The sequence below is a fragment of the Heterodontus francisci genome, chromosome 6 (assembly GCF_036365525.1).
Source record: "Heterodontus francisci isolate sHetFra1 chromosome 6, sHetFra1.hap1, whole genome shotgun sequence".
NCBI lineage: Eukaryota > Metazoa > Chordata > Chondrichthyes > Heterodontiformes > Heterodontidae > Heterodontus > Heterodontus francisci.
In genome coordinates, this window is record NC_090376.1 from 151,953,106 (window position 1) to 151,977,975 (window position 24,870).

Sequence of the window (24,870 nt, forward strand, 5' to 3'; positions counted from 1 at the left end):
ACTACATTCCTTTTGGCTTCCCCCACTTGAATGGCTTCGTGTACCACAGTGCTATGGCCAGTCTGCTCACCCACCTTGCAGATCTCCCTTTCGTCCAGACAGGTTGAGAGCACCTCGAACCTGTTTGACAATTGCAGAGTCTGAGGCTCCTCCACTACTGTCTGCTTTACATGCCTCGCTCACAGTCACATCCTCCTGTCACTCACTGCTGACCAAAACACATGACCCTGTTCTAAGAGGTGTGACCGTCTTCCGGAACAGTGTCCAGGTATTTCTCACCCTCCCTTATGTTGCGCAGTGTTTGCAGTTCGGCTTCCAGATTAATAATCCTGATCCGGAATTCCTCTAGCTGCTTTCATTTTCTGCAGATGTGTTTGTCCTGGATCGCCTTGGCATCCAAAAGCTTCCACATACCACAACTGCAGCATAACATCTGTCCTGCTATTGTTACTTATGCTATTAGCTAAATTACTTTAATTACTTTGTTAATTAACTTAGAATAATTCCTATGTATAGTAGAATCTCTCTCTCTCTCTCTCTCTCTCTCTCTCGCTCTCTCGCTCTCGCTCTCTCGCTCTCTCTCTCGCTCTCTCTCTCTTGCCCCCAATACCTGCATAGTTTCCTCTGCTTAGATTTAAGACCCTAGTTTCTGATTGAACTACATCGCTTTCAAACTTAATGTAAAATTCTATCATATTATGGTCACTCTTTCCTTAAGGCTCCTTTACAACAAGATTATTAATTCGCCCTTTTTCATTGCACAATACTACATCCAAAATAGCCTGTTCCCTAGTTGGTTCCTCAGTGTACTGCTCTAGAAAACCATCTCGCGGACATTCCAAGAATTCGTCCTCCACAACATTAGTAGAAGTTAGGTTTACCCATTTTATATGTATTGAAATCCCCCATGATTACTGTATTGCCCTTGTTACACGCATCTCTAATTGGTGGACTATAAACAATTTCGACCAATGTTTTCTGCCCCTTGCTGTTTCTTAGTTCCACCCAACCTGATTCTGCATCTTGATCTTTAGCACTAAGGTCATCTCTCACTACAGTACTAATGCCCATTTTAGTTAACAGAGCTTGTCACCATGTTTTCCCAGCTTTCTGTCCTTCCTGAATGTCATGTACCCTTGGATATTCAGGTCCCAGCTTTGGTTTCCTTGCAGACACGTCTCTGTAATGACTATCAGGTCATACATATGAATTTGTATTTGAGCTGACAATTCATCTGTTTCATTGTGAATGCTGGAGGTATTCAGATGCAGAGCCCTTAACTCCATTTTTTTTCTGTTTTTGTAAACTCTAGCCCTATCTGCAGGCACACTCTTAAGTTTGCAATCACTGTCCTTCCTGCCATACTCTGATTATCATTACCTTTATTCTTACATTGATCTATTGCCTTGTCCTTTCCCTCTAATTTACTCAATCTTCCCCTACATGATCCCCCACCCCCCTCCCGATTTAGTTTAAAGCCTTCTCTACTTCCCTAGTTGTACGACTTGCTAGAACACTGGTCCCAATACAGTTCATGTGAAGTCCGTCCCAACGGTACAGCCCCCACTTTCCCCAGTACTGATGCCAGTGCCCCACGAACCGGAACCCACTTCTCCCACACCAGTCTTTGAGCCACGCATTCATCTCTCTAATCTTATTTACCCTATGCCAAGTTGCATGTGGCTCAGGTAATAATCCAGAGATTATTACCTTTTGAGGTTCTGCTTTTTAAGTTAGCACCTAGCTCCTCATACTCCCTATGCAGAACCTCCTTCCTAGTCCTATCTATGTTATTGGTACCTAAATGGACCACGGCAACTGAATTCTTCCCCGCCCACAGCAAGTTCCTCTCCAGCCCTGAGCAGATGTCCCGAACCCTGGCAACACAGCCTTCTGGATGCTTGCTCTCAGCAGCAGAGCACATTATCTATCTTCCTGACTATACCGTCCCCTACTACCACTACATTCCTTTTAACACCCCCCACTTGAATGGCTTCCTGTGCCATGGTCAGTCTGCTCATCCACACTACAGCCCTTGCTCTTGTACATACAAGCTGCAAGGACCTTGAACTTTTTGCTCAATTGCAAGGGCTCCCACCTTCTCAATCCCCTTATCTGCCAGACTTGCAGTCACATCCTCCTGTCCCTGACCACTGACCAAATCAGGCGACCCTGTCCTAAGGGATGTGGCTGCCTTCTGAAACAAGGTGTCCAGGTAATGTTCCCCCTCCCTGATGCATCGCAGTGTCTGTAGCTCGGCCTCCAGCCCATCTACTCTGAGCTGAAGTTCCTCGAGCCGCAGACGTGTTTGCCGTGGATCACACTGGCGTCCACCAGCTCCCACATACTGCAGGCACAACACATCACCTGCCCTGCCATCATTATAATGTGATAATTAATTTATCTTAATTTATAAGTAAAGACCCCACTACTGCTCTGCCCCACTTCCAGTAAACTTTAAAAAATTGAGTAAACTTAGATGTAGCTTAAAAAGGGTCTAAGTTACCCTGGTATTTCCTTAATCCTTTGGCCAAAAATTGGCATTATGCCATACTTACGCTGTTGTTTCAGTGCAAATTTTCAGGACATTCTGGGCCATGATATTTAACATACAACAAAAATATTATCTAAAAACACATAGAACTGCTTTGTATAACAATTCAACATGTCCCCACTAGAATTTTGGATGACTTTTGAGTGGGCCTTTTGTCCTTTAGTATTACAAATAATAGTGTTGGCTCCTTTTTAGTCCCATTTATACTGTCTAGTGGATTTTGCAGTTTTGCTAGACTAGCCGGGGTCTCCACTGATGTCAGAAGAAGGTCTATATAGCTGAACAATGGAGAGCTCACTTTGCCAACCTCTCAGATCTCAGTGAGTTCGGGTGAGTGAGATTGACACTGGTAAATTCACATGCTGAATTTTCCTCTGTTGCTCAGGAAAAACATAACTTGTCAGGTCACTGTGCTTGAGGTAAGATCCTTACCACATGTGGAGTTATGGATTTTGAATCTATTTCCCAACATTATGGACTGGAACATTAGAAGAATATTTAGGAGCAGGAAGGAAACCAAGCTATTTTGTATAAAAATGAATTTCGGCATGTGGGAATCGCTGTCAAGGCGAATATTTATTGCCCAACTGATACAACTGGAGCCAAAAGCAAAATACTGCAGATGCTGGAAATCTGAAATAAAACCAGCAATTGCTGGAACTTGACCCATGTTGATGTGAGGCATAGTCAGTAAGGACGGCAGGTTTCATTCCCTAAAAAACAGTGAATTAACTCCATGGGCATACAGACTTTTAATTCGCAGATTTAAACTAAATACAGGTGGGGTTTGAACTTGTGCTGTCCGAATTATTCGTCCAGGCCACTGGTTTATTAGTCCAGCAACATTTCCACTACACTACCGTACCTAACCACCATCTCACTATATCCTTTGAGCTTATTTACATTCCTCAGATTAATGGCCTTGAGATTAAAGGGAGCCAGGTACATGCAGGGCTGCCAAAATAAGTCAAAGAACCTGGCAAGGCTGGTCGCATAGAGGACCTGCAGACCATAATGGCAGAGTCACATTAGCAAATTGGAGGGCAACCTCCTGCCCAGACAGTCCTCCATGAGCATAATACCCAGCACTGAACAAGTAGTATCAGTGCTGGGTGGGGAGCAGGACAGCTGGGGAAATGTTGGCCATCAGGAGGGCTAGTGAGAGGTTGCTGATTGGGAGGCCTGGGGAGAGGTTGGCGATTGGGAGGCCTGGGGAGAGGTTGGCGATTGGGAGGCCTGGGGAGAGGTTGGCGATTGGATGGCCTGGGGAGAGGTTGGCGATTGGATGGCCTGGGGAGAGGTTGACCATTGGATGGCCTGGGGAGAGGTTGACGATTGGATGGCCTGGGGAGAGGTTGGCGATTGGATGGCCTGGGGAGAGGTTGGCGATTGGATGGCCCGGGGAGAGGTTGGCAATCAGGAGGCAGGGGAGAGGTTGGCAATCGAGAAGCCTGGGGAGAGGTTGGTGATCGGGAAACCTGGGAGCAGTTGGCGATCGGGAGGCAGGGGAGAGGTTGGCAATTGGGAGGGCTGGTAGGCTTGCTGGCAGAAGGACTGAGGGGAAGTTTGAGATTGAGGATGAAGGAATGCCAGGGGAAAGGGCGAAGGCTTCTTTGAGGGGCCTGAGGGAGCACTCCTGCTTCTCCTGGCCCACAAGGAGTGCAAAAAGAGCTTGGGGAGCCAGAAGCTCTCGCCTTAGATCAGCTGTCGGGAATCCCAAACCACAGCTTGAGCCTCCCCCTCATGTACTACTTTATATTTAAATTTGATGATGTCATCAGGCCATTGCTTTGCTGTGTTAATTAGATTCCCATCTGCCTTTTGTGGGAATACTCTCCTTGGCCTGATTTCTGCACTTAAAGGGGCAGGATGGGGGTCGGTTTGCGATTGGGTTGTCCAATCCTGATATTTTAACCTCCTGCCCCTCCATGTGGGGGATGGGATTAAAAACAAATCCAGTGGCTTTCTTGGATAATGTAAGACACCATTGAAGTATTGAATACACCATACAATTTTGAAGATCAGATTCTACGCTATAGAAGTTTTCACTCTCAAAATTTGGTTCATGATAGACTTTAATGGATAACCATACATTAAATAAAAGAATAAACTTGAGTGAAAATTGAGATCCTTTCAGTCATTATAGCATGACTGAAGTGCCATTTATCAGTTAATTAAATGAGACATACAGCTGTTATGTTAAAAAGGAAAAAAATCCAATTTAACAAATTGGTAAAGAAAGAATTCACATCATTTGTGACACTTATTTAGACAAGCAGATGAAATAACCATGTTCATATAATGGCTCCCCATAAAAATATGATGAAGGCATGGCATATAAGTACCATGTTGAATATAAACATTGTATTGTCCAGGACATTTGAATGGATAGCTAGTAATATATTTGGGCCATTTTGTAAATCTCTGTAGAAAATGGCATCTTAAACCATAGAATATTACAGCACAGAAGGAGGCCATTTGGCCTATCAAGTCTGTGCTGGCTCTTTCGAAGAGCAATCCAGTTTGTCCAACTTCCTTGCTCTTTCCCCATATCCCTGTAATTTTTTTCTCCTTGCTATGCTTCCTTGGAACCCCTTCCCTTTCCAGAGTTAACTAAATATGGACATGCCGCAAGGTGTACAGAGGAATATCATCCACACCTGATCTTTGGAATCTTCCTCTGCATAGGTTCAACTCTGGACATGGACACACCCTGGTGATCCATCCTGCCGCCTGTTAACGCAGTGGACTCCATCCATATAACTGCTTAAATAAACAAGCAAACTGAAACAAAGTCCTCCTTCTAGCATCCTCTAGATGATGTTGCCAACTGGATATGATTTTTGCTTCACCTTAGAAAAGACATTTTGATTTAAGAGTATGGCAGTTATTTTGAATGGACAATTTATCTACATTTGGTGGTGTTGAAGGAACAATGTTGGCCAGCACACCAGGATAACTCCCCACTGTTCTTTGAGTAGTGTCATGAGATTTGTAACTTCCATCTGTAAAACAGATGAGGCCTTGAATTAATGTGCTTTATAGGTGATGTTTCTCCTGAGATCATCAATTGATCATGTGGGTTATTCAAATAAAAGCAAACATTGGCTCATTATAATCTGGCCTCAGATTTTTAATAGTTGTATCGCAGACATTATTGTTCACCTATTGTTATGAAAGTAGGAATTATAATTTGTCTAATGGGAAATGAATGTTATACAGTTGTATATAACCACTATTACTCTATAATGTTTAGATGCACCAAATTGTGCTAACCTGTTTGGTTAGAAAGTCCAGTTTATATCTGATATGTTGCACTCCAGATGCTTAGTGTTGTTCTTGGGTCCAAATGGAGGATATTTATTCAACTACCTATTTTCTTTTAGAGATCTTTCTTTACATTGGGTCAATGATGCCTAGTCGTATTCATTTTTTTTAGATTAGATTAGAGATACAGCACTGAAACAGGCCCTTCGGCCCACCGAGTCTGTGCCGAACATCAACCACCCATTTATACTAATCCGACACTAATCCCATATTCCTACCAAACATCCCCACCTGTCCCTATATTTCCCTACCACCTACCGATACTAGTGACAATTTATAATGGCCAATTTACCTATCAACCTGCAAGTCTTTTGGCTTGTGGGAGGAAACCGGAGCACCCGGAGAAAACCCACGCAGACACAGGGAGAACTTGCAAACTCCACACAGGCAGTACCCGGAATCGAACCCGGGTCCCTGGAGCTGTGAGGCTGCAGTGCTAACCATTACGCCACTGTGCCGCCCTCCTAATGATGTTCATTGTTTTAAGAATTTCCCCATTTTGCTGAAAGGATTCAAGATCTCTGATATTAAATGTAAATGTTTTATAAAGTACTTAACATTTATTACAAATATTTATATCAATTTAGTGCATCATTCTCCAGTTTCACTTTTAGAAACTCTAGACCTGAATATATCTGTTTTTTATTGATGTGGCTAAGAGAGGGTTCTACATTGAGGATTTGATAAAACTTGTGAAACAGCTTGTCACATTTATGGGATTTATTATAGTTTGGTTGATTTTGACATCTTGTTGATATACAACATTTCAGTCTCATGAATTCGTGTTGAGTGGTTTGCTACTATTAAAAATGTTCATGTTGTTCTTTATTTATTTTGTCACTGTGAATCTAGCAATGCCAGAATGGCTTTTTGAATGCCTCTAAAATTTTGACCTGAAGATCTGAAGTCACTGAACAGTGTGACAAATGTAAAGAGTTAATTGGGCATTTAAGAGATTGTGTTTTCTATCAAGGCTAGTCTTTGATTTATGAGAATAAATTATTCAATCAGGAGCTTGTTTCAGGGGATGTTATGTGTACTTTCATGTAGTCTTTCAATTGATAATATTTGAGGTGTGATCTGAGAAGGTTAACACATGATCCTTATTGCAAACTCTTAATTAAAAACAATTGAAATGATTTCACCATGGAGGTCACGACAAGGTCTTCCTTGTGGAGTTTCAATTGGAAATAAATTAAACTGGTCTGTGCTGGAAAGTAATCTTGTGCAATTTGTTGTGTCTCAGCTAAAACCAATTAAGTTGCAGGGTAAGTGGACGTCAAGTTACTCATAAAGTTTGAGAAAGTAACTGAACTATTCAGCATAATATACTCAAGTAGTTTCTATAGTGTTTTTAGTGATATTAAAAGTTGACTGCAATTAAATGTCTACAAAGTAAATGTCATTAAAACACTAGTTCAGCTAAGAAACTAACCTGGTCAAATATTTGAATGAAAGGGCGAATAAAAAGACATGACCTTATTGTGTGAAGAAAATGTTTTTGGAGGAGCTATCCCACAAAAATCTGTTTAAATAACTTTCCAGGACAATGTACTCAAAAGTCACATAAGTGATAAAAGTGCACTTTTGATGTAAAGGTAACAGATTTAAGGGAATCACATCACTTTTTTTTGCTCAGTCTATCCTTTCTTTTAGGATAACTGGGCAGAATTTTACCAGCCCTCTGGAAACGGGCTGGGAGATGGGACGGCTCGTAAAATGGTGACGTAGGCATTGGGAGGGAAGTCCAACATCTTCCCGCTGCCATGATATATTCTCAGAAGTGGCAGGCAGTCAATTAATTAAACTAACTGGCCAATTAATGGCGATTTAACCCTGACACCTGGATTTTACTAGCGGACACTGCCCTCCACTGCATGGGGAGACTGCCAGGTAAACCATGGAGACTTCCCAGCGACTTCTTGGGGTGGAGGGGCCTACCTTTCTGGCCACTCAATGGCCCATGGAGCCCCCCCACCTCACTGCTTCAACGCTGCCGTTGGAGGGTTCACCCCTCTGATCTTCGGGGCCTGCTTGCCTTGCCCTGGCATATTGAACAGATTTCCTTTCTGCCTTCCAAGGGAGCCACAACATTGAGGCACTCCTTCCTTCACTCTGCAGCCTTAGCAATGGCCACCTCTGTTGGTGGCACTGTTGACCTCTTAAAGGTGGGCCGACGTCCTCAATTGGATGGGGTTCCTGGCGATGGTCAAATTGCGTCCGCAATCCACCGGCATGGGCTCAGGACCCGCTTTCGGTCCCATCAGTGGAACTTCCTTCCTGGAGTTAAAAATTCAACCCTATATATTTGTTTTCCTTTGTTGGTTTTCCTTTTTTCTGATATGTTCCATTATTTTCAGTAAAATATTAATTCTTTCTAACCACCTATACACCAGGTCACTGGCAGAGCTAGAGGCAAAAGATTGGGTTGGGTCGAACTTCTGAACCCCCAGTTCCTACTTGGTCCTATGCCTCCAGCACTCCCTGCTGTATCCTTGGTCCCCAAGCACTTCCTGCTTTGTCTCTGGCCCTGAGCACTCTGGTTTATAACTCCTCAGATACAGAGGCAGAGCTGTGTTGAGAGGATGAAGAGGAGACAGAGCAGAGGGCTGAAGATGCACTAAACAAGCACACTGTAGGCTAATTCAGCAAACTCTGGACTTCTTATAGGTTAAGTCGGCCAAAACAATGGGCGAGACTAATGATCCCAGTTAGATCGGTGAAAGCTTGAGAAAAGGTTGTTTGTAACTGATCAGCAAGCTGATAAAAACCAGAAGAGTCAGCTCTGTCCACTTTGGTAGATCTGTATGATAGCAGTCCAAGAATCCAAGCCAGAAGTTAAGATTCTCTGTCGGGCCTTGTCATGGGACCTCTGCTGCAGCCTGGATGCTTGAGGGTGGACTGCAATGCTACAAGTCCACCCATTATCGTGTTGCAGATGCAATTTGTGAACTCCTCCATTTGACCTGCCACCTCCTGTGCATTGTCAAAAGGCTGCGTTTGCTGACAACACTACCACTAGGTGGCACTGCAATGGCACATGCACAAATACAGCCTGTGCCACTAAAACGTCACAGTCTGCAACGTCAGGCAGCTGCCAGGATTAAAGATGGCGCTGCTCAAATAATCACACGATGGCAACCTAAACACATGGCAGCACACAATGGACGGAGGAGAGGGAGCGAGCGGGCCGGGGAGGGGAAGGAGCGAGCAGGCCAGGGAGGGGGGGGGAGGGGAGGGAGCATTTTCTGATGTATCACCTTTTAATGCAAGAATTCACAAAGTCAGCATAAGAATGAAGACAGCTTGCTCTATTAAGTGTTAAAATGTGTTAAAAACAGGAAGATTATTTTAACAGGTGACTTCAATAAACCAAATATAAATTGGGAATGCCCAGCTGGTTTGGAATATGAGTTTGTAAACCTGATGCAGGACTGCTTCACGCACCCATATCAGAAAGTAAACAGAGGCAGTGCTCATGGTAACAATAGGTAACCCAGATAATATATCAAAGATTGCAGTGTTGTTGCTTTTAGTGGATAGTGACAATAGAATAATCAGCATGGCCCAGGAAATGCCAGAAATGCCAAGGACTAGGCATATAATGTTTTATGATCACCATGGAAACCAACAAACCATAAGAACCAAATTTATCGAATGACCCCAATAAAAACCAAATGGACAAGATTTCACTTTTACAACGTTTACTTTAACAATCAAACAAAGTCAACATAAATTAAACATGAATTACCAGACAAATCACAGTCAAAATTGCACATTCACTCTCAGATATAGCAAAGATGTATCTCATCGATTTACTGAGCAGTCCACTCAGCATGTATGGCACCAAATTAGTCATACAATTCTTCAGAACTTCTGAACTTCCTCAGGTAGATTTCCAGTTCCTGTCTGCCAAGATGCAGCCACTAATTCCTAACTGACCACAGTTCCTCTTTAATCCTGAACTCCACAGGTACAGTCTTCACAAAAAAATGGTGTACTTTTCCAGAACCTTTGCAGTTCTTCTCACGACAGGCTTGATGGTGTGGATTCACCAGTATTACCTTCATCCATGCTCTTCAGTGACAACCATGTGCACTGTTTGGCCAGGTCAGGTTAATTAGTTCCTCTAAATAACAGAAACTGCTGCTCGATCCAGTCTTCACTTTCTTCAACCTGCCTGTAAAAAACCTTCCTGCCATCTTAGCTTGGATGGCTCTGTCTCCCTTTTATCTGGTTCCAACCAGTTTCACTTTCCCCTGAAACCATAAGTTTTTGTTTCAATTTCTGTTCGGACTGTCGGTTCCAGTACCTCTCCAAAAAAGAAACAATCTTTGCAATCAGGGTCAGTGCACCTAACAGAACATCCGGCAAGTCATCTGTTCAGAGGACAGCTCACACACTCTCCCCAGGGTCCCACAGACTGCAGATTCCATGACAAATGTTGAAAAGGAAATAAGAGAAACAGCCCAAGAAAATTGATTGGGGAGAGGAGCAAGTTGGTCAACAAAACTTCAATAGAGGACTACTCGAGCACATTTTTAGAGACACAATGCTGAGCATGCAAAATAAATATATAAAGAGATTAGCAAGTGCAGGCTAAACAAACATTGCTCTCAATGGATTAACAAATTAATCAGATGTAAAATAAAGAGGAAACACCACCTGTGTGAATTCTGCAAGACAAAAAGTGAAATGATTCACTGGGATCAATATAGGAACATGTGGATACATTTAAAAGGGCAAAGAGAGACAGCAAGGGTGCAGGTGTGAAGGGTAGCAGTAAGCAGTAAAATTCCTTTCATGTGTAACTGCAAGAACTCTAAAAGATGATAATGGAGCCAAAGCTGAGATTGAGCATAAAATAGGTAATATACTAAATTATTGCTTTTTCTAAGTTTTCACTGAGGAAAACATGGGCAACATACTGAATTTGTGATAATCCAAATAGAATAAATAGAATGAAAGTCCCACACAGGCTAAAAGGGCTCAAAACAAATACATTTCCCTGTATGTTTAGTGTTTATCACAAGGTCAAAATGATTTTGTTAGTATAAAACCATTAATGATGGGCTGAATTAAGCACAGTTGTTTGCTTTAAATTACTGCCTGTATTCAAGAATAATTTAATGTAATAGATATGGTTAAACTCTCAAAGTAGCATACCCGAGGATCATTTGAGTGAGGGAAGGATGTGCACCAATGAACATCTTGCAAGCTGCACTCATGAGAATTTCATATGGCTACTTGTGCCATTGTGCCTTTAGGAAAACCAAAAGACTGGGAGCATGCAGGTCTGAACAGCAAGGGTAAGGAGTCCAAGTATTTTCCTTATGGAAAATGTAATAGCGTCCAAGTTGGAGACATTTTTGATGTCAAAAGTTGAGAATGCTAGGTCATTAAACATGATAGTGCAGACATCAGGAAAGACTTGCAAAGAAAAGTGCAAAGGTTGGAAAGCTCCCCAACGTGATCAGGCATGAAACCGCTTGTTGGGTGGCAATAATACGTGCAAAGCATACTGCACCCGTCCGGGTCCAACAGCACCCAAATTTCATGTTCCAGACCATTAACATGGTCCGGCGGCTCTTGGTTAAGCCTAGCGATGGAAAGCAGGGCAGGAAATTAGCACAGTGCAGGCCTGAGAACCTGATGCTGAATTTGTGACTGTTACTTAGGTCATTTGGCTGCTTCCTTCAGACTGTGAGGGATGGAGGAGTGATACCCATGCAAACCCAATGTCATTTATTTTGGGGTGATTCTGTATCTGTGGCTGGAATTTTACGCCGCCCCAGGGGGTCGGATGGTGGCGTGGGGGCGGTGTAAAATTGAGCGGCAGGCTCGGGGAGGCCTACCCGCCCCAATTGCGTCTCTGAACAAGTTTACAGAGGTCCGGCAGGGGGTGGGAAATGGCCCGCCTGCCCAAGGCCAATCAAGACCCTTAAGTGGCCACTTAACGGCCACTTGAGGGCCCTCGCCCACCTCCACGGGTATTTTACCCGTGGCAAGCGGGTGTGCCGGGGACATGAAAGGCCAGCGATAGCTGCCGGCCTTTCTGCGCCCCAGGGGGTGAGGTGGGGGGGCATGGCAGTCGGGCACAGGGTGCCCAATTGAGTGCCACCCCTGCCTCCCAACTCATCCCCAGGATCCAAGACACCCCCTCCCCCCAAATGATCACCCTAGCCTCACCAGGGCACGACCGATCCCCATGGTGAGGCAACCCAAACTTACCCACTCTCTCGGATCCATGGCGTTGGCTGGGCTGCAGTCCCAGCAATGGCCACTGCTCCCAGTGGCGCTGCTGAGACTAAGAGCTGCCAGCCCGCTGATTGGCCGGCAGCTCACTGAGGCGGGACCTCCTCACTCAAGTGGATGAAAGTCCCACCTTGGGCCAGTTAAAGCCTGGGGATCCGTAAAATACGGGATGGATCCCCAGGCTGGGCAGAAGCGGGTTCGTCATCGACATTTACGTCAGAGTCCGGCTCCCCTCTGCCCACTGTAAAATTCCGACCTGTGTCTCAGGACTCTAAAGAGGGCAGAGACCCAGCATACCACAAATCTTCCTTCTTTCTCTTGACCTTTGTACCTGGGGAGTGGGTACTCCCTGGGAACAAATTTCAGAATGATTTGCCCTGACACCCACTGCCCCTCCAACACCTTCTCCCCAAGATAAAGTAATGTATTATTAAATTAAGTAATTATTTTATTAAAATGATTCCTACTAGCCAACGGCCAAGATTTTACAGCCCCCAAACAAGCAGGTGGGTTGGGGCGAGTGGACGGCAGGGGGTAGAGGGGGGGGAGGCAGAGGAGGCTGTTCCTGATGTCTTCCCACCCCCACTGCAATTATATGCAGGGTGGCGGCAGCGAGAAATGGCCCACCCACCCCAAGCCAATCTAGTCCCTTAAGTGACCAATTAACTGCGACTTAAGGGGCTCCTCCCACTGCTATGGGTATTTTACCTGTGGCGGGTGGACAGTGAAGGCCCCAAGAACACAGCCAGGTAAAACCTGGCAGCCTTCTTGCAGGCTGGGGGAGGGGGGCCCTCCTGATCGGGCACATTGTACCCCACGGAGGGCGGTCCCCGAAGCCCCAACTGCCCCCACTGCACAACACTCTTCCCCCCACAACCCCCCACTAACTGACCCTCCCCTCTTGCCTCCTTGAGGCCCAGCCGATTGTCCCTGGTGAGGCCCCAGAAACTTACTGTTGTTCCGGGGCATGCCTTCCTCTGTCTTCTGATGGCTGGGTGTTGTCCCAGCACTGGCCACTGCTCCCGGTGGCACTGCTGGGACTAAGAGCTACCGGCCCGGATTGGCTGGCAGCTCCATTAGGCAGAACTTCCTGCCTCAAGGAGGTGGAAGTTCCTCCCAGGGCCAATTAAGGGCCTGGGGGGCAAAAAATCCCGCATAGCTCCCTCGGCCTGGCGGAGGCAGGCAGGCGCCGACTTTTCGGTCAGTGGGTGGGCCTCCTGCCTAATGTAAAATTCTGACCCATGTTTATACTGTCAACGCTATCTTCCTCAAAAATAATTCTGCTTCTCAAGGGCTCTTCAGAGTAGAAATGCTTCAGAAAAGATACAAAACCTAAAATATCAACCTGCTGAGCATAACTGCCTAAAGGTTTATCACAGATCCTCTAGAGGCATATTTTCATAAGTCAACGGAAAAAAAACACAGTAAATGCTTGTGATTACAACCAGGGTTCAACATGGCAGACCTTCCACAAGGCCTCACAGCTAAATCTCTTCTGTTGTGATATGAGCACTTAGTTACGATGACTAGTGACAGCAGACCTATTATCAGGTCAATGGAATCACTGACCCAGTGCTTTTAAAAATCCTTTTGAGGATGAACAGCATCATTATGATGAAGTTCATAATCAAATAAGTAGATTACTTTTAGCAAAGATATATTGGAAGTGAGTAGTGATATAAGGGACACACTGGCCCCAATTTCGGTGTCTTGTTATGTCCTGATTTTGAGTAGTGAGTTGGTAGTGGAAGCTTCTATTTGAAGTGGGGGGGGGGGCGGGGGGAGGTGGGGAACTCAAGCACGCATTTAAATTAGCACAAAATGACTCATTAGGCTGTTGATGTGAAATTACTTACCCCACTTCCTCATTCCACCTACAAACTGAGTGTGAGCCCAACTCACGTAGAAGACTCAAATGGGAGATTTTTACAGGGCCTACCAACTGATAGAAGGTACTGTCGAAGTTGCACTTTTTTAAACAGTTGCTTTACTGACAATTTTAGTCATTTGTGTATGAAAAGAGTTTGCAGTAGTCACTTTTGTGAGGTCCTTATTGCAAGTAGTATAATCTTTGCATTATGGAAGGCCCTCTGGGAATATGACTATATTTGGCTTGCTTGGAAGGAAGGAGGAAGCAGGGGTTCTGTGCAAGTGAGAGGAAATGGGAGGAGGACTGTTTAAACTATCATTGCTCTTGCAAATGAGTACACAACCACACTGAACATTCCTGCACTTAACTAGAGCAATGTGGGAAGTTGGCTATATTTCTCCAGGAAAATGCTGAGAGACTTGTGTCATCTCTTGCAGCCAATTTTCAGTTGATAAGGTCATAAAGCTCACAAAACAAAGTACTAGGGTTTGCGTCTAGAAGAATAGAATGCAAAACCAGAAAGGTAATATTAAAATCTTTAGTAACCTTGGTTAAAGCTGGGTGAAATTCAATTCTCCAAAATGCAATGAAGATACTGAAGCACTGGAGAATGTTCCAAAACGATTTACAAGGATGCAACTATCAGGAAAGATTGAGCATGCTGGAGCTCTGGCTAAAAGGAGACCTGCAGCTGGCTCATACTGTGTGAAGTAGGCTGAACCCAGAAGTTTCATCTGGTGCAGCAAAGCTCCATTCAGGTGCTTACTAATCTCACCACCTCAGAGTTCCACACTAGCTAATACAAATTAGCCTCACTAGATCTGAAAAGCAATGAAATGCAATAGTAAGCCTTCTATATAGGACCACAGTCCACCCTCATGATTAGATATTCTGCTGGGAATATGATCTAAAGGTTGGTTCACCAGTCACACCCTCTTGCTACTAAGAACAGGAAGCTGGATAGAGTATTTTCTAAAAGCAAACATAAATCTTCAATGCCACTCTTCATTGCCTGATATTTAATGGATATGGAGAGTATGTTTTCTCTGATCTCTTGATAACTTTGAACAGTCAAAAAAGAAATAGCATCATCGATACAGAGGCTGTTACTTAGAACTTGACTCCGATAGTATTTGATACTTCAGTAAAGAACTTTTATTGTCAAAATGCCAGGGAGAGTTTTCTGTCCCACACCATTACCTAGAGTAAACAGCTTTGTTATTGAGCAGAGTGATGAAGTGCTGAAATAATGATATCATAAATAGTATTTATGACACAGAAACAACACTGAATTCAGCCAAATAGGTCAATGCCAGTGTTTAAGTTCCACAGGAGCCTCCTCTCACCAGTCTTCATCTAACCCAGGGGTGTCCAACTTTGTTGCGTAAGGGGCCACATTACAATTTTTGTCCTACATAGGGGGCCGGTGAGCAAACTTTGGAAAGATAAAGCCATTAAAAATGTATCTGACTATTAATCAAAAAAAAAGTGTAATTTTTGAGCAAGCATTTCATGAGAAGACCTGATTGAGGTATACAAAATTATGAGGGGCATAGATAGGGTAGAGAGGAAGAAATTTTCCCTTAGTGGAGGGGTCAATAACCAGTGGGCATAGATTTAAGGTAAGGGGCAGGAGGTTTAGAGGCAATTTGAGGAAAAATGGTTTCATCAACCAATGGTGGTTGGAATCTGGAACACACTGCCTGAGCGAGTGGTAGAGGCAGGAACCCTCACAACATTTAAGAAGTATTTAGATGAGCAGTGGAAACACCATAGCATACAAAGTTACAGGCCAAATGCTGGTAAATGGGATTAGAATAGATCGGTGCTTGATGGCTGACATGGACACAATGGGCAGAAGAGCCTGTTTCTGTGCTTTATAACTATGACTAATTTACTTACTTACTTAACACAGGGCACTTTACAGTAAGATACTTACAGTCTCTTTGTGTTCCACCCTACACCCCTGCCACAGTCTCAGTATGCTCCCCTCCCCTTCCCCACAGTCTCAGTATGCTCCCCTGCCCCCCACAGTCTCAGTATGCTCCCCTGCCGCCCACAGTCTCAGTGTGCTCCCCACCCTCCATAGTCTCAGTATGCTCCCCACCCTCCACAGTCTCCAGTGTGCTCCTCTCCACCACAGTCTCAGTGTGCTCCCCACCCGCCATAGTCTCAGTGTGCTTCCCACCCTCCACAGTCTCCAGTGTGCTCCTCTCCTCCACAGTCTCCAGTGTGCTCCTCTCCTCCACAGTCTCCAGTGTGCTCCCCACCCTCCACAGTCTCCAGTGTGCTCCTCTCCACCACAGTCTCCAGTGTGCTCCTCTCCCCCACACTCTCTGTGTGCTCGCTTCCTCCCCCCCCACAGTACCAACGTGCTCCCCACCCTCACCACAGTCTCAGTCTGCTCACCCCCACCACAGTCTCTCCGTGCTGTTCACCCCCCCCACCCCCCACTGTATCAGAGTGCTCATCTTGCTGCTCCCCTCCCCCACCCCCACCTATGCTCCTATTGGTCAGTGCCCCCGATTGATGGCACCACGATTAGCTGGCTGTATCGACCCGCACCACGATTGTGGTCCGGGTCGAAACCTTTGGCATCCCGTATGTTGGACAACCCAGATCTAACTTTATCAACATCGCCTTCTGTTCCTCTCTCCCTCATGTGTTTATCTAGGTTCCCATGAAATGCATCTATGTGAGTCAGCTCAACTGCTTCTTAAGGCAACGAATTGCACATTCTAACCACCCTCTCAGTAAAAATGTTTCTCACTCCAGTAAGTATTTCTGTACATTCTCCACTGCCTCTCTATTCTTTTTATCATATGGAGACCAGAACTGTTTGGTTAGATCACACTTGGAGTACTGCAAAGTTCTGTGCAAGTTTAATGTAACTTCTCTGCTTTTCAATTCTATCCCTCTTTATCCCTTTCTTTCCTTTTATGTCGAAATACCTAAGTGCCTTTTTCTTTTGTCCTCATTTCTTTTTTCATCCATGGTATGTCATTCCTGGCTAGTTTGTTCTTGCTTTTTGGTGGAATATATTTCACGTGAACTCCATTGATTACTCTTCTAAATGTTAGAACATAGAACAGTACAGCACAGGACAGGCCCTTCGGCCCACGATGTTGTGCCGAACCTTTAACCTACTCTAAGATCAAACTACCTACATACCCTTCATTCTACTATCATCCATGTACCTATCCAAGAGTCGCTTAAATGCCCCTAATGTATCTGCTTCTACTACCACCGCTGGCAGCGCATTCCACGCACCCACCACTCTCTGTGTAAAGAAACTACCTCTGACATCTCCCCGAAACCTTCCTCCAATCACCTTAAAATTATGCCCCCTGGTGATAGCCCTTTCCACCCTGGGAAAAAGTCTCTGACTATCCACTCTATCTATGCCTCTCATCATCTTGTACCCCTCTATCAAGTCACCTCTCATCCTTCTTCGCTCCAATGAGAAAAGCCCTAGCTCCCTCAATCTTTCTTCGTAGGACATGCCCTCCAGTCCAGGCAGCATACTGGTAAATCTCCTCTGCACCCTCTCTAAAGCTTCCACATCCTTCCTATAATGAGGCGACCATAACTGAACACAATATTCCAAGTGTGGTCGAACCAGGGCCTTATAGAGCTGCAGCATAACCTCGCGGCTCTTAAACTCAATCCCCCTGTTAATGAAAGCCAACACACCATACGCCTTCTTAACAACCCTATCAACTTGGGTGGCAACTTTGAGCGATCTATGGACATGGACCCCAAGATCCCTCTTTTCCTCCACACTACCAAGAATCCTGTCTTTAAGCCTGTATTCTGCATTCAAATTCGACCTTCCAAAATGAATCACTTCACACTTTTCCAGGTTGAACTCCAGGTTGTTCTATTTCTTTGTTTTTCAGTAAATTTTTCCAGTTTATTTTTCCTAGTTCAATCGATTCTCATTCCTTAAAGTCATCTTTATTCCAAATTATTACTTTGGTCTTACGTCCTTCTCAATCTTTACCTTAAGCCTTATTATGTTGGCTTGATATTGCCTGGATGTTTCCCAATGCTTACTTCTCTTATCTGTTCTGATTCATTTTGGTTCATTCCAATAGTTATGTTTAGAAAATCACTTAAACATATTGAAAAGGTTTGCTGTCGAGTTTCAGATCCAGGAGCTGAATCCCCAATATGTGTAATTCTTCAAATTCTTTGTTATCTTCAGAATTTGTTCTGTGTAAATGCTAGATGTAGCTGTATAAGAGCAGACTTGGATGCCATTTCTGCACTCCTTCCTCCACAATGGAAGGCACACTGCCCTACATTCAAATCAGTCAATGAATCTGGTAAACGAGACCAGTGAAACCCTTGGTCCCATTGTCAACTGAACTATGTCCGGAAAAAAAAACTGCTTTGTAAGCTTTTATAGCATTATTTGATATCAAGTGCATGATCTGAATTAAAATCATTCAGATGGCTTTGGGATCAACTGGAATTTTGAGGACCTCATGGCTTGGTTATCGATTTCTGCAACAGTTATAGCTTTAAGTCAGAGCAGTGATTCATTACTTTACTAAAAATAATCTTCATGTTTCATTTAACCCAAGAGATTATTATTTCATCTTTCCACTTTATTCTGTACATCGGGCTGGATTTTGTGGAGGAGGTGAAGTTCCCGGCGTTGGGCCGAAAAGGTGGGGAGAACCCCGCCTCGACTTTTTCGTGCACCCCCCTCCCCCCCCCCCCCCCCGCCCCCCCCAGCAGAGCGATCCTCCAGTGCTTTCAAGCCTACGTGTCTCAAGTTGGGATCTGCACCCTGTTAATAAGCCAGTGAAGGGCCTCAATTGGCCCCTGGGCGAGAAGGCCGTTGTCAGCCTATCCCGGCCACCGACAAAATCACTTGGCTGACAGGTCCTCCACCCCCCTGCAATTCTAAGGGCCCCTGCGCCTCCGACTCTCTGGAAGTGCAGTTTTGTGAAATTGACCCAGTGGAGCAACCCTGGGATAATACTTTGAAGGAGCCAAACTGACATCTGGGCCTAGAAATTCAGTTGTGCCTACCTGTACAGTGTTAACAGCCTGTGCTGACTTGGAGCCCCGAACTTTGGGCTTCGGATCTCATCGTAATGTAGATGACTACACTGTGGTAGGAGACAGGTTAGTGCTGCAATTTCCAGTTCAGTGATTGGGTGAGATCACGGGGGTCTGGAGGAGTAGTGGGTAGACCTCACAGTCCATGATCAGGTTTCAGTGTGGGATTGGTTAGGAAGATCACAGACCTCTGGAAAACTGTTTGTTGGAGGGATGGTCAGTAGTGTTGTCAGGGATCAGGAAGGAAGATCAGAAACCTCGAACGTACCATTGGTGGTGGGTGGAGGGGTGGGTGGGGGTGGGTGGTGGGGGGTTGGTGGTCAGGGGGTGCTGTCTGCACTGGGGCTTGAAGGTTGGAGCCAGGGGAGGCAGATGGGTGCCTGGAGGTTGGAGTCGGGAGTAAGATTGGAAATCTCGAAACTGGGAGCAGTGGTGGATATGGTAAAGCATTTACCTTGTCTTCCCACTTAGGTGGTGTTTAACATTGTACGGCAAACCAAAGTTAAAGCAGGGACCAGAAGCAGGCATTAGGCCCCTTATTTGCTTTTGCAAATAGACTAATGCATGCATCAGACATGAGTAAAGAATGGGGCTTGTTTGACCTTTAATAAGATGACATCCAGTGCGATTTATGGCACATATCTGCATGTAGGACACCATAAACAGCAGTCATAGTGCCCAAAAACCAGGCACAACCGATCCCAGTTTCACACTCCTTGTAGTTTCTAAGTGCATAGACCATTTGTTCTACAGTGTATTACTTTAGGTTAGATAACAAACCAAGAAAGATAGATTACTTGCCAAAGGTATAGCCTTCCTGTTATGAAATTATGTTTCAATGAAAACTTTCCCACCCTCGTTCCATTCCCTAAATATATATAAATAAAATCTAATATTTGAGTAGGAAGAACGGTCCCTACTTTATTTGGATTGGCAAATGTGTTGATACAAAACTGTATTTATGTTTAAGTGAAAGAAACATTCCTTTCTCTGTTTTGGTTGGCAGATGCAACAGTAAGTTAATGTATATTATATTTTGGTGGACCAAAGCATTAATTTCTTTATTTTTTGGCAAATGTACAGATTAAAAAATATATGTTTCACTGCTAAGAGGTAAGTACTCTCTTCCTTGTTCAACTGGCAGAATTGACTTCACTGGCCAAGCAGAACTGAAAAGAGATAGTACTGGAGATTTGTATGGTGTGTTTAAAAAAAAAAGCAGATGTGTTGCTATGGTATGATGTGATCTTAAAGGGAGAGGCATCCTGAAGACCTCTGTAGTCTGCATTGGCTTTGGATCATTTTCCATGGAGAAGTGCTAAACAAGGGTTCATTTAATGGGGGCTTGCCCTTGCTGAATCATCCATAAGTTGTGGCCCTGCATGTCCTAAACATACATACTAATAGTTATTGTTCTGGAACACGCTCTCATTTTACCATAGTTTGGTGATGAGAGGAATAAAATCACTTTCAAGATAAACAGCATGCAATATTATTCCAATTCAACAGCAGTAAAGTGACAGAAGAAGCACCACTATAATAAAGATAAGCTCCCACAAGGTGGCGGTTTCCTCAGGAAATGTTCACGAATAACATTGTTGCAATGATAAAAATATACTGAACATGAGTTTAGTACTTTTAATTATAGTACCTATCATTACCATAGTTTAAATATTTTGATTGTATCATCAATTGAAAGGATATATTGCTACTTGTTAGAAAGCTGTAAGTACAGCAGTCTTTCCTTTGATATACCACAGTATCCGATATGCCTGGATGTTATTTTTCAGTAGATTTGTCACTTCCTATTGTTACGACCAAGGTGGGAGAAGTGCACTATTTTTCTAGTTCCACTTCTCCACAGGTCACAACATATATTTAATTTTTTTCCCACTTACTGATAGGGTCAATCATAGACTATTTTTTCCCAGAATAAAACACACCAATCAGGTTTCTTTAATAAACAACAAAATTATCTGTTTATTATAAAACAAGTCTTAACCAGTAATAAAGTAAAGCATAAACAGATTGAAATATAAAAGTTCCCTTTTTACCTTAGCCCCTCACACTCACATATACACATAGACCGATTAACCAGAAAAATAAAGGGATTTTTGTTTTTAGAGCTCTATTACAGACAAAAAAGAATTGCGCTGAATACTTGCTCATTCTTGAAGAAACAGCAGATGAGATGTTGTGTTCCAAAACTGGCATGCAGTCTGGTCTCTGAGTACATGTAGATTGGTCACTGGGATCTTTTAGATTAGCTCTTTTCAGGCGGCGTTGAGAATTAATTTAGCAGGCTTTTCTTCAAAGACAGGAGATGAGATGAGCTGACACACTGGACTACTCAGGGTCTTTTAGAGAGATGCTGGAAGGATGAGCTGGGTTGTGGTCTTCTCTCCTTCCTTGGGAATTCTCTTCACTCCTTGGAAGTTCTCTTCTTCTGTAGGCTTTTAAAGAGATGGAATAGGCTGGGCTCAGTTGGGGTTCTGTCCTTCAGTTTTACTTTTTTTAAAACTCCAACCCCTTTTAAACAGTTCATTTCCAACTCCAAATAATTCAAAAGTGAAGCCAGAAACAGAAAGTTCATCTTCTGACCAGTCACTTCTCTGCTCACATTTTCCTCAGTTACCAGGGTTTCTGTTCTGTTTTAACTTGAGTCATGTGACAACCAGTGTTGTCAAACAGGTCCTTTCAGTGTCCTCTTGATGACTCTCTTGAAAAAAAAACTGGTCCAACATTTCTTCAGTTTGACTATGAATCTTCCAAAAGATAGATGTAGCAAAACACAGAGACACTTTCATAATGCTGTCATGAGGACATTGCACCTGTTTTTTTTCCAGTAAAAATATATTTTCCTACAATATGTTTTTGTTTTGGGAAAACTCAGTAGCCATGATAAAGTAAAAAGCAAAATACTGCAGATGCTGGAAATTTGAAATAAAAACAAAAAGTGCTGGAAATAGTCAGCAAGTCTGGCAGCATCTGTGGAGAGAGAAACAAAGTTTAACATTTCAGGTCAGTGACCCTTCATCAAAATTGGCAAAGGTTAGAAAAGAATTAGGGTTTAAGCAAGTGGAGGGGAGTGGGGGTAGGGGAGAGAACAAAGGGGAAGGTGTTTGATAGGGCAGAGGGAGATTAAATAACAAAGCTGTCCTGGAACAAAGGCAGAGTGTGTTAATGCTTGTGGTGAAAGATAAAAGTGTTGCTTTGGTACAATGGCTCAGAATTTATGAGAACATTTCAACATAACTATAGTGTAAGAACAGAGTTACACTGATTTCCCCCCCCAAGGAAATTCACATATAACTGATGAATGCCAGTTTTTATGCCAAAACATTGCTATGCATGAATTTCCTCCATCATTTGCACTGCTCCTGAGTTATGTCTGCCAAAAACCTACACAGATCATTAACATAGCTCTTTGCACATGCAAAAGACTAAAGAAAACAAGTTCCTTGCATTTACACCAGTTCCGAATGGGTGTAAATTTGTCCAAAAGGTTTAGAACATAAGAACTCGGAGCAGGAGTAGGCAATTCACCCCCTCGAGCTTGCTCCGCCATTCAATACGATCATGGCTGATCTCATCTCGGCCTCAACTCCACTTTGCTGCCCATTCTCCATAACCCTTCAACCCATTACTAATTAAAAATCTGTCTATCTCCTCAAATTTACTCAATGTCCCGGCATCCACCGCACTCTGGGATAGTGAATTCCACAGACTCACGACCCTTTGAGAGAAGTAATTTCTCCTCATCTCTGTTTTAAATCTGCTACCCCTTATCCTAAGACTATGGCCTCTTGTTCTAGATTACCCCACCAGAGGAAATATCCTCTCTACATCTACTTTGTCAATCCCCTTAATCATCTTATATACCTCAATTTGATCTCCTATCGTTCTTCTAAACTCTAGAGAGTAAAGGCCTAAACTGCTCAATCTCTCTTCATGACAAACCCCTCATCTCTGGAATCAATCCACTGAACCTCCTCTGAACTGCCTCCAATGCAACTACATCCCTCCTCAAGTAAGGGGACCAAAACTGCACGCAATACTCCAGGTGCGGTCTCGCTAATGCCTTGTACGGTTGCAGCAACACTTCCCTACTTTGATACTCTATTCCTTTAGCAATAAATGCCAACATTCCATTTGCCTTCCTTATCACCTGCTGTAACTGCACACTAGTTTTCTGCGATTCATGCACGAGGACACCCAGATCCCTCTGCACCGAAACACTCTGAAGTTTCTCTCCATTTAGATAATAATTTGCCTTTCTATTCTTCTGACCAAAATGGATAACCTCACACTTATCCACGTTAAACTCCATCTGCCAAATTTTGGCCCATTCACCTAACCTATCCATATCCATTTGTAAATTTCTTATTTCTTTATTGCAACTTATTATCCCACCTATTTTAATGTCATCTGCAAATTTGGCTATAGTACCTTCTATCCCCGCATCCAAGTCATTAATATAGATTGTAAATAGTTGGGGCCCGAGGACCGAACCCTGTGGCACCCCACTCGTTACATCTTGCCAACCAGAAAAGGACCCATTTATCCCGACTCTCTGTTTTCTGTTGGTTAGCCAATCTTCTATCCAAGCTAGTAAATTGCCCCTAATCCCATGTGATCTTACCTTGTGTATTAACCTTTTGTGCGGCACCTTATCAAATGCCTTCTGGAAGTCCAGATATACAACATCTACAGGATCCCCATTAGCCACTTTACTTGTTACAGCTTTGAAGAACTCTAGCAAATTAGTCAAAGATGATTTACCCTTCATAAAACCATGCTGACTCTGATGGATTGCGTTTTGGCTTTCTAAATGTCCTGTTATTACTTCCTTAATAATGGATTCTAATAATTCCCCAATGACAGATGTTAAACTAACTGGTCTATAGTTTCCTACTTTCTGCCTCCCTTCTTTTTTGAATAAGGGCGTTATATTAGCATTTTTCCAATCCATTGGAAACTTCCCTGCATCCAGGGAATTTTGGAATATTATAACCAATGGATCCACTATCTCCGCTGCCACTTCCTTTAAGACCCTAGGATGTAGGCCATCTGGCCCTGGGGACTTGTCTGCCTTCAATCCCAACAGTTTAGGGACAACAGGGCCTGGAGTCACTATTTCTGGCATTTTGTGGTGTTTTCTTTTTATGTCTCCTTACTGAAATCTGTACTATATTTTCTATATTTGTGGATTCTTTTTATGGCATCAGAATCTGTTATAATAAAAAGAGAAAAGCTTCCACAGTTGCATTTTCTTAAGCATGCTGTGCTTAATGTGCATAAATAATGGTTTGATGGCTCCAAACCAAATTTTCATAACCTCAGAAGGTTAAATATATAGATGGCATATGTTACTTGTTGTCCTCAGACCCTGAGCATTTATGCTAATCTGTGATTGTTTTATGCTGTTTTTACGTCTGGGTATATGCTGATGAGAATTTCAGTGTAAATCATTGTCTGGAAGGTTGATGTAGAAACCAGTGTAACCTTTGGTATTTTGGTTAAATTTTGGCATAAATCAGAGTGAAGGAATTTGTTACTAAAGCCCAAGTAGATTCACTACTGTCATCAAATATCACATCACCATTGTCACCAGTAAAATGTAAGTGTAATTACAAACACATTTACCTTGATTGGCCATTAACAAGAATAAAACTTTTTCTTAATTATCTATTTGTTAATCATAGGAATTAGCAGAAGACTGCTAACAGGTAGCCTGTTAACATTTTCAACAGTTTTAATAGCTAACTATATTATTTCTATCAGTAATGAT

The 24,870-nt window shown here is 43.4% G+C and overlaps 1 protein-coding gene across 3 annotated transcripts in view; it reads left to right on the top strand.

Annotated features, from left to right (window-relative positions):
* Positions 1–24,870, top strand: part of LOC137371553 (glypican-6-like) — a 1,268,051-nt gene that overhangs the window by 462,890 nt on the left and 780,291 nt on the right. The window contains exon 1 of one of the 3 annotated variants that reach the window (XM_068034369.1): positions 14,015–14,088. The exons of the other annotated variants lie outside the window; for them this stretch is intronic. Coding sequence (XP_067890470.1) covers positions 14,052–14,088 — 37 coding nt within the window. The 5' untranslated portion in view covers positions 14,015–14,051. Of the gene's footprint in view, positions 1–14,014; positions 14,089–24,870 lie in introns of those variants that run through there. 3 annotated transcript variants of the gene reach the window in all.